General features: G+C 55.2%; 1 protein-coding gene across 3 annotated transcripts in view; it reads left to right on the forward strand.

Moving 5' to 3' along the window:
* LOC133353331 (polycystin-1-like protein 2) overlaps nt 1–9,046 on the forward strand; it is a 48,833-nt gene extending 39,787 nt beyond the window's left edge. For all 3 annotated transcript variants that reach the window (XM_061569479.1, XM_061569478.1, XM_061569480.1), the window contains 7 exons: nt 1,253–1,386; nt 1,773–1,900; nt 2,633–2,793; nt 3,324–3,534; nt 4,339–4,440; nt 7,002–7,133; nt 7,672–9,046. In XM_061569479.1, coding sequence (XP_061425463.1) covers nt 1,253–1,386; nt 1,773–1,900; nt 2,633–2,793; nt 3,324–3,534; nt 4,339–4,440; nt 7,002–7,133; nt 7,672–7,761 — 958 coding nt within the window. In that variant the 3' untranslated portion in view covers nt 7,762–9,046. The remainder of the gene's footprint in view (nt 1–1,252; nt 1,387–1,772; nt 1,901–2,632; nt 2,794–3,323; nt 3,535–4,338; nt 4,441–7,001; nt 7,134–7,671) is intronic.
* Nucleotides 9,047–10,549: the final 1,503 nt, after the last annotated feature.

The raw sequence follows: 10,549 nt of genomic DNA on the forward strand, positions 1-10,549 counted from the left end.
CACTCACCCAACCCTCAACACCACTCAACACCACACTCACCCCAACCCTCAACACCACTCAGCACCACACTACCCCAACCCTCAACACCACTCAACATCCATTCACCCCAACCCTCAACACCACTCAGCACCACACTCACCCCAACCCTCAACACCACTCAACACTCCATTCACCCCAACCCTCAACACCACTCAGCACCACACTCACCCCAACCCTCAACACCACTCAACACTCCATTCACCCCAACCCTCAACACCACTCAGCACCACACTCACCCCAACCCTCAACACCACTCAACACCACACTCACCCCAACCCTCAACACCACTCGGCACTCCACTCACCCCAGCCCTCAACACCACTCAGCACCACACTCACCCCAACCCTCAACACCACTCGGCACTCCACTCACCCCAGCCCTCAACACCACTCAGCACCACACTCACCCCAACCCTCAACACCACTCGGCACTCCACTCACCCCAGCCCTCAACACCACTCAGCACCACACTCACCCCAACCCTCAACACCACTCGGCACTCCACTCACCCCAATCCTCAACACCACTCGGCACCACACTCACCCCAACCCTCAACACCACTCGGCACTCCACTCACCCCAACCCTCAACACCACTCAACACCACACTCACCCCAACCCTCAACACCACTCAACACCACACTCACCCCAACCCTCAACACCACTCGGCACCACACTCACCCCAACCCTCAACACCACTCGGCACTCCACTCACCCCAACCCTCAACACCACTCAACACCACACTCACCCCAACCCTCAACACCACTCAACACCACACTCACCCCAACCCTCAACACCACTCGGCACCACACTCACCCCAACCCTCAACACCACTCAGCACCACACTCACCCCAACCCTCAACACCACTCAGCACCACACTCACCCCAACCCTCAACACCACTCAACACCACACTCACCCCAACCCTCAACACCACTCAACACCACACTCACCCCAACCCTCAACACCACTCGGCACCACACTCACCCCAACCCTCAACACCACTCGGCACTGCACCAAACTCCACACATAGCATCGCACTAATCCCAACCCTCAGCACCACATTCAGCACCGCACACTAATCCCAACCTTCAGCACAGAACCCGGCACCACACTGGGCACTGCATGTGACGCATCAGGTGTGCCGTGCACGAGTTCTGACACGTGCTGTGTGTGTGTCTGCGCGTGCTGAATCTCTCCGCGTGCTGCACTCAGGCTGCTGCAGGTGCTGTTTGACAGCAGCTGGCTGGACACGCGCACCAGGGCCGTGCTGCTGGAGCTCACCGTCTACAACGCCAATGTCAACCTCTTCACCACCGCCGCCGTCGTCATGGAAACCAACGGCCTGGGTGAGTAGAGAGCGCCAGAACAGCCGTCATTCTCGCTTCGCTGCTGGACGAAGCCTCTAGCCCGAGGCCAGTCGGGCATGGGACCGATGAGTGTTCATACACGTGTCTGCATCGTCATGCAATGCAGTAATCGTCATTTCATCGTCATCGGCCGTAGTCAATCCACTGCTGGCTGAAGGCCTCCGATGGCTCATGATGACTGTGTTGCATCATCCAGCTATGTGTATCCCATGTGCACTCCGTGCCACGTGTGTTCCGTACAGTTTTTACTCTGTGTCGCGTGTACTGTGCACACTGTGTATCACGTGCACTCCACAGCACGTGCACTCCATGCCACGTGTATTCCACACCACGTGTACTCCACGCCACGTGCTATGTTGTCACAGGAGGTTTCCTGCCCTGGGTGGAGCTGCACAGCCTGCGCCTGTATCAGTACACGGGGTCTCTGCACATCTTTGTGATGATGGCTGAGATCATCTATTACCTCTTCATCATCTACTATATGGTGGTGCAGGTGCGTGGCAGATGCCCATCGACATAAAAGCAAACGGTCCCTCGAGCGCGAAGAGCCGGGTGGCTGTGTGGTGACTCGCTAGGCCCGGTTCACTCCGCAGCTACTGGGCGACATCGGCAGCAATAGCAGCAGCAGCAGCAGCTTCTCTGTGAACGTCTCTCACCGGAGTGAGTGATTGCGCAGCTGGTTGCTCCCCTGGAGACGGATTCCACCGTCACGCATTGATCGGCTCGGATATTCGTAACGACGCATTTCATCGCTTTCACATTCGTGAAACTAAGATCGGTTGTCACGATCTTGAACGTTGACCGTTGGAGTAAACTGGGGAGAGGAGGCCACTGCGTGCTTGGCAGAGTTATTGTGATAGAGATCAGCGATAAATAAAATGTAAAACACAGCAATGGATGAGACAACTATTACAGCTATTCACCAGTAACCAATGCAGAAGCAACGGCACTGATGGAGCAAACCACCAGCGCAAATTCGCTTCTGAACCGGGAATCGTGTTGCTCAACCAATAGCTCAGATATGGACAAAGCCGCTGCGGGAGGAAACGTGGACAACACTCAGGTGCGGCGGACCGTGGGGACACGCGCCGGCCCAGGTGGGGGCGTCCATCAGCAGGTGGCCCGTGTACCTCCCTGCGTACCTCCCGTGTACCTCCCCGTGTACCTCCCCGTGTACCTCCCCGTGTACCTCCCGTGTACCTCCCGTGTACCTCCCTGGCCGCAGGTCAAGACGGTGCGCAGGCTGGGTTGGCGCTACCTGCGCTGCCGCTGGAGTCTGCTGGAGGTGGCCATCATCGTGCTGAGCTGGGCCGGCCTGGCGCTCTTCACCAAGCGCCTGCTGCTGGGGCAGCGCGACGTCGCCCTGCACCTGAAAAACCCCAACAGGTGGGCACAGGTGGACGCACACACACACACGTGTACACACACACACGTGTACACACACACACACGTGTACACACACACGTGTACACACACACACACACGTGTACACACACAAGCGTGTAAACACACAACACAGGCGTGAGCAGCTCACAATACAAATGTTGGAGTTCAAATTATGATTGCGGATTGATGCAGCCCATCATCCTTCTACAGTCAATAAAAGGGGTACCACTTTGTGGGAAGTCAATAGTCGTCCTATAGATAGACTCACTCCCTCTACATACGCACATACATATGAGCGTGTGTGTAAGTATATATGGATACACACACGCAAACGCGCACTTTCACATGTACACCCAAGTAGATGCACACACTCCCGTACTGACGACACCCACATATGCACTCACACAAGCACATGTACACATGAATGCACACGTACACAAGCAGCGACGCACATCCAAGCTACACTGGAGCCTGCGTAGCTCGGGGTCAGGGTTCATTGATGCCGATGCTGCTTCGGCGTTCTCTCCCAGGTTCGTGAGCTTCTATGAGACGGCGCTGGCCGACTCGGCGCTGGGCTACGTGCTGGCGCTGCTGGTGCTGCTGGGCACTGTGAAGCTGTGGCGGCTGCTGCGCCTTAATCCCAAGATGTGCCTGCTGACGGGCGCACTGGCACGCGCCGGGCGCGACATGGCGAGCTTCCTCACCGTGCTGCTCGTCGCGCTGGGGGCGTATGCGCTGTCGGTAAGCACAACGGCGAAGATCCCCCGTATAGCCTTTAACACTGTCATCTATTAAGGCCGGCACAGCACACGAGGGGGTGGGTGGTCAGCACTGTGTCTGGCCGCCTTTGTCGACCTAGGGCAGGCCCAAGACCATTTCAGATTGTAGCCACTGTTATTGGTTGTGAGCAAGAATCACACTCCATTATGAGACCTCCTTTGCCAGTAGCAAGATATAGAAATAGGATTTTACCATTTTATCTGACACCAACACTGACACCTGATGAAAGGGTAAAAACCTATTACTAGTCACACTCCACTTACTGGTTTCGAAGCACAACTCGCTCACCACTGCGATCCACAGGCATGCTCAAATTCTCACACATACACTCACACATACACATTCACATACACATGCACATTCACACATACACATGTACATTCACACATACACATGCACACTCACTCACACATACACATACAGACACACATTCACATACACATGCACACATACACATGTACATTCACACATACACATGCACATACACATGCACACTCACACATGCACATACAGACACACATTCACATACACATGCACATTCACACATACACATACACATGTACATTCACACATACACATGCACATGTACACTCACATACACACACATGCATATTCACATACACATATGCACTCACACATGCACATGCACATACACATGCACTCTCACACAAACATGTACATACACATGCACACTCACACATACACAGGCTGTGGGAGACGAGCGTGACGGTTCGTGCTCCGCTGCCACCCACGTGTTGTGCGCAGTGCCACGTGATGTTCGGCCGGTGCCTGGAGAACTACAAAAGCGTCTGGGATTCACTCCAGACGCTTGTCAGCCTCCAGCTGGGGGCATTCAACTACCGGGAGGTGAGTCACCCTGTGAGGTGAGTCACCCTGTGAGTCACCCTGTGAGGTGAGTCACCCCGTGAGGCGAGTCACCCTGTGAGGTGAGTCACCCTGTGAGTCACCCTGTGAGGTTGGTCACCCTGAGGTGAGTCACCCTGTGAGTCCCCCTGTGAGGTGAGTCACCCCGAGGTGAGTCACCCTGTGAGTCACCCCGTGAGGTGAGTCACCCCGTGAGGTGAGTCACCCTGTGAGTCACCCTGTGAGGTGAGTCACCCTGAAGTGAGTCACCCTGAGGTGAGTCACCCTGTGAGGTGAGTCACCCTGTGAGTCACCCTGTGAGTCACCCTGTGAGGTGAGTCACCCCGTGAGGTGAGTTACCCTGTGAGGTGAGTCACCCTGTGAGTCACCCTGTGAGGTGAGTCACCCTGTGAGTCACCCTGTGAGGTGAGTCACCCTGTGAGTCACCCGGTGAGTCACCCTGAGGTGAGTCACCCTGTGAGTCACCCTGTGAGGTGAGTCACCCTGTGAGTCACCCTGTGAGGTGAGTCACCCCGTGAGGTGAGTTACCCTGTGAGGTGAGTCACCCTGTGAGTCACCCTGTGAGGTGAGTCACCCTGTGAGTCACCCTGTGAGGTGAGTCACCCCGTGAGGTGAGTTACCCTGTGAGGTGAGTCACCCTGTGAGTCACCCTGTGAGGTGAGTCACCCTGTGAGTCACCCTGTGAGGTGAGTCACCCCGTGAGGTGAGTTACCCTGTGAGGTGAGTCACCCTGTGAGTCACCCTGTCAGGTGAGTCACCCTGTGAGTCACCCTGTGAGGTGAGTCACCCCGTGAGGTGAGTCACCCTGTGAGGTGAGTCACCCCGTGAGGTGAATCACCCTGTGAGGTGAGTTACCCCGTGAGGTGAGTCACCCCGTGAGGTGAGTCACCCTGTGAGGTGAGTCACCCTGTGAGTCACCCTGTGAGGTGAGTCACCCCGTGAGGTGAGTCACCCTGTGAGGTGAGTCACCCCGTGAGGTGAGTCACCCTGTGAGGTGAGTCACCCCGTGAGGTAAGTCACCCTGTGAGGTGAGTCACCCTGTGAGTCACCCGGTGAGTCACCCTGAGGTGAGTCACCCTGTGAGTCACCCTGTGAGGTGAGTCACCCTGTGAGTCACCCTGTGAGTCACCCTGTGAGGTGAGTCACCCCGTGAGGTGAGTTACCCTGTGAGGTGAGTCACCCTGTGAGTCACCCTGTGAGGTGAGTCACCCTGTGAGTCACCCTGTGAGGTGAGTCACCCTGTGAGTCACCCTGTGAGGTGAGTCACCCTGTGAGTCACCCGATGAGTCACCCTGAGGTGAGTCACCCTGTGAGTCACCCTGTGAGGTGAGTCACCCTGTGAGTCACCCTGTGAGGTGAGTCACCCCGTGAGGTGAGTTACCCTGTGAGCTGAGTCACCCTGTGAGTCACCCTGTGAGGTGAGTCACCCTGTGAGTCACCCTGTGAGGTGAGTCACCCCGTGAGGTGAGTTACCCTGTGAGGTGAGTCACCCTGTGAGTCACCCTGTCAGGTGAGTCACCCTGTGAGTCACCCTGTGAGGTGAGTCACCCCGTGAGGTGAGTCACCCTGTGAGGTGAGTCACCCCGTGAGGTGAGTCACCCCGTGAGGTGAGTTACCCTGTGAGGTGAGTCACCCTGTGAGTCACCCTGTCAGGTGAGTCACCCTGTGAGTCACCCTGTGAGGTGAGTCACCCCGTGAGGTGAGTCACCCTGTGAGGTGAGTCACCCCGTGAGGTGAGTCACCCTGTGAGGTGAGTCACCCCGTGAGGTGAGTCACCCTGTGAGGTGAGTCACCCTGTGAGTCACCCTGTGAGGTGAGTCACCCCGTGAGGTGAGTCACCCTGTGAGGTGAGTCACCCCGTGAGGTGAGTCACCCTGTGAGGTGAGTCACCCCGTGAGGTGAATCACCCTGTGAGGTGAGTCACCCTGTGAGTCACCGTGAGGTGAGTCACCCTGTGACGTGAGTCACCCTGTCCACCCTCTGGAGCTCACCAGTCAGGGTTTCTTGTTCAGCTGACACAGCCACGCCTCTTGCTCGGTGGTGGTGGTGAGCAGCTTGACACGGTCACTGAAGCACACGGCGAGAAGACCAATGGGCCTGGACGCCGATCGCCGAGTCTCTGTTATTGAGATACGTTTGAGGTTGTCGCCTGCCACGACATGCCAATCAGACACGTGGACGTGGAGCAAAATCTGAAAAGTGCACAAATGAGCGCAGAGTGGCACGTGATTTTAGTTTACACCGAGAGGAGGAGCACGCGGTTTGGGGATGTGCGCAGGACGCGCTGTGACCAGAATGGACGATGGCCAGTGGGCAACGCTAACAGCAGAGTGCCAGCCAAAGGAGCTAATGTAATGCATTCGACATAACGTCTTCCAAGGAAATGGAGCCATGAAGTCGGCTCGCACACAGCGCTTGTTAGATTACTAAGTTGCGGCACTGTGATAGGTCTTCATCCAGCGGTGGATAGATCATGGATGATGTTGAGATCATGGATGATGTTGTGAGGGAGAGCTGGGACTGACGTGGCGGTGTCTCCGCAGGTGATGGAGGTGAGCCCTGTGCTCGGACCCCTCCTCATTGGCTCCTGCATCATCTTCATGAGCTTCACCCTCCTCAACCTCTTCATCTCCGTCATCCTTGTCGCCTTCGCCGAGGAGCAGCAGTTGCACGAGGTGAGCGTTGGTGTCCCACAAGCCTTGGGACAAACCCGTTCCCTCCCCCTCACCTCCCCAGTTCCTCCCTTGCATCTCCCCAATTCATCGCTCTTATCTCCCGTTACCCTCCCTCCCCAGTCTCCCACCAGTACCAGCATGATAGCATGTATGTTCGGAAAGCGGTGGTGTAGTGGTTAGCTCACTGCTATGAATCCGGTGACGCGAGTTCGATTGCCAACCACGGCCAACATCAGTGATGGGTGATATCCGAACTGGATTTGGGCCTCTCCTAGATCGACTCAGCCTTACATTAGTAGCTGCTGCGGTAAGCAGCACTGAGATGAGAATGGTGGGCTGGTGTGGTTCTGATCACACCAACCTTTCGTGCACTATTTTCACCCAAATAGTTTCTCGCTAATAACTTGCCCCAACAATATTTTCAGGCTATTTGGGTGATCTTGTATTTGTGAGAACACATGTGTGAGCATGTTGTGTGTTACCATGCTTGTCTGGGTAGTGTTTTTTGTGAGCACACGTGTCCCGCGTGTCTGCCCAGGCCTCGGAGGAGGAGGAGATCGTGTCTCTGCTGCTCGCGAAGATCTACAGCTTCTGCGGCATCCGGAAACCAGCGAGTGCTGCCGCCTGATTCGCTCCCCTGTGCTGACCTACTCTCCCACGTGCACCCCCACTCCCAATACTCCCCCACTCACTCACCACTCACATCCCATATTCACTCACCACTCACATCCCCTATCCACCACTCACATCCCCTATTCACCACTCACTCATCACTCACATCCCATATTCACTCACCACTCACATCCCCTATCCACCACTCACATCCCCTATTCACCACTCACTCATCACTCATCCCCTATTCACCACTCACTCATCACTCACATCACCTATTCACTCACCACTCACATCACCTATTCACTCACCACTCACATCCCCTATTCACCAATCACTCACCACTCACATCCCATATTCACTCACCACTCACATCCCCTATTCACCACTCACTCACCACTCACATCCCATATTCACCACTCACTCATCACTCACATCACCTATTCACTCACCACTCACATCCCCTATTCACTCATCACTCACATCCCATATTCACCACTCACTCAAGCTATCACATTTTTGGCTGAACTGGGACACAGTGAACCGGGAGCCCCCTCTCTTGGTCAGCCACACCCCACGTTACATGGCCACGCCCACAAGCAACACCACCCGCAGGCTCCGCCCACTAAAGGCCCAGCCCATTGCTCACAGGCTCCGCCCACTAAAGGCCCAGCCCATTGCTCACAGGCTCCGCCCACTAAAGGCCCAGCCCATTGCTCACAGGCTCCGCCCACTAAAGGCCCAGCCCATTGCTCACAGGCTCCGCCCACTAAAGGCCCAGCCCATTGGTCACAGGCTCCGCCCACTAAAGGCCCAGCCCATTGCTCACAGGCCCCACCCCTGACACGGGTTGCTCCGCCCCTTGCCCGCGTGGGGACCAAGACGTTTTAAACCAGCAAGCACGTGGGGAGTGAGACACCGGGACAGGTTTTTTGAACCGAGACTGTCCCAGCCAAACCAGGACGTATGATAGCTTTACTACCGTCACTCCACCACTCTCCCCTCACTCCACCACACCCGCCACACACCACATATATGTTGGAAAATAATCACACGGAGGTGTGTGTACCCGCGAGCTTCACCGGTAGTCAGCTGTAGTTAGGGGTAGTTGACCGTAGTTGTGGGCAGTCGGGGGTAGTCATTCGTCTGTGCTGTTCTCTGAAGAATGAACGGCGCTCGCCCCGGGTAACATCCGGAAGCGTGACTTGCCGCTACCCGCACCGTGACAAGGTGCTCCGACCGATGAGCCCACGCCACCGCGTGATCACAAATAATAAATCACCACGTGCACCGTGACCCAGCGTCCGTCTCCCTCGTGTATTTCCTGTCTCCCTCGTGCTCGAAGTGCCGAAGTCCCCTAAGCTGGGGTCATGGGGTTGGGTCTCTAAGCTGGGTTCCATAATCACGAGTTTGTACTGCTGAGTCTCTCGGTTTCTCAGTGACCAAAGTCTCCCAAGTTAGGAGCCTGTGAAACTCCCGAGTTATGAAATCACAGAGTTTCTCCATCAGCTCCTTTGGCTTCTGTTTCTTGGCCGGAGACTGTTAACAAAGCGCTGTGGGCCCCAGGAAATCTGGGCCATAATTTTTGGCAACTGAACGGCCAATCAGGGCTTGACCCTGGATGTGGGTGCTGCTGGAGGACCTCTCGCTGTGGAGAATATTTTTCGAGAAGTCTCAGAATCGAACCTTATTGGCGCTCATCAACATTCACAAGCAGCCTCCCATAGTCCCCTCAGCTTCACATTGTGGCGTATCAGTGGGGAATCCTACAAAAGAGTGAGCATGGGATACCAAGAGCTGCCTCATCGGTGGCATGGGCCAGGAACGACATCGGCCCCCTGTGGTCTACCCGTGCTCACAGCGTGGCATATTGGTGGCAAAGCAACTCCGACTGCAATAACTTCTTCACGTTGCCGCGACCCCGAGTCTCAGAATTATGCCGCCGCCCTGGACAAACACGTGCATAGCTCTACCATGTGTGTTCCGAGTGTACCGCATTGTTTGGCATGGTGTCCAACGTTTCGTTCCACGTATTGGGGAGCTTATTCAGGAACTGAGTGGAGCGGCTGGAGCTCTGTGGGCGGGGCTACCCGAGTCGTGGGCGGGGCCAACGTCAGAGCCGGGAGGCTGCCCCCTCCCCGTGTGGGTTGGAGCGAGTGGCGTCCCAGGTGAAGTCTCCCAGACACGTGGTCACCTGATTTAAACTATCTTAGCTGGTCACGTATACTACACACGTAGACATAGGTACTGCATCCCTGGAAAATGCCGTGTTAGGCAATACCGCGTTCGCCAAATAATAGGCGGTATGGTAAAAACAGGGTTGCGTTCCTGGATTGTAGCCTTTGGTGTTGCATTAAAGGACACTGAGTCGCTCTCCCTTTCTTGTGTGTGTGTGCAGTTCACTGTTTTTCTATGTCACCTCAAGTCCTCAACATTAAAACCTTCGTCTCCAATAACGTCACTTGAACGTCACTTGAACGTTCACGATTCGCCATCGAGATGTCCGTATAACGTCCTCAATGACCGGACGGCTACAAGCATGCGGCAATGTGAACGTGTGTTGTGCGCGATTTACTCACAAGCCGATTAATCTCTACACCTTCCAGCGAATACTGCGCCTCACGACTAAAATACTACACATCATTACACTTTGTGCGGCATAAGTCTTGACTTAAGAGCTTTCGTGGCTGTAGGAATTCATATTCTTGGGTCTTTTGGTAAAGTAACGTAGATAGTAATCTGGATTTGAAGATTTAGTTCTTTTTCGCTCACGTAGAATATTCAAAGAAAATAAAAACTCCGAC

The sequence above is a fragment of the Lethenteron reissneri genome, chromosome 43 (genome assembly GCF_015708825.2).
Source record: "Lethenteron reissneri isolate LAM-NWPU_2019-01 chromosome 43, ASM1570882v1, whole genome shotgun sequence".
NCBI lineage: Eukaryota > Metazoa > Chordata > Hyperoartia > Petromyzontiformes > Petromyzontidae > Lethenteron > Lethenteron reissneri.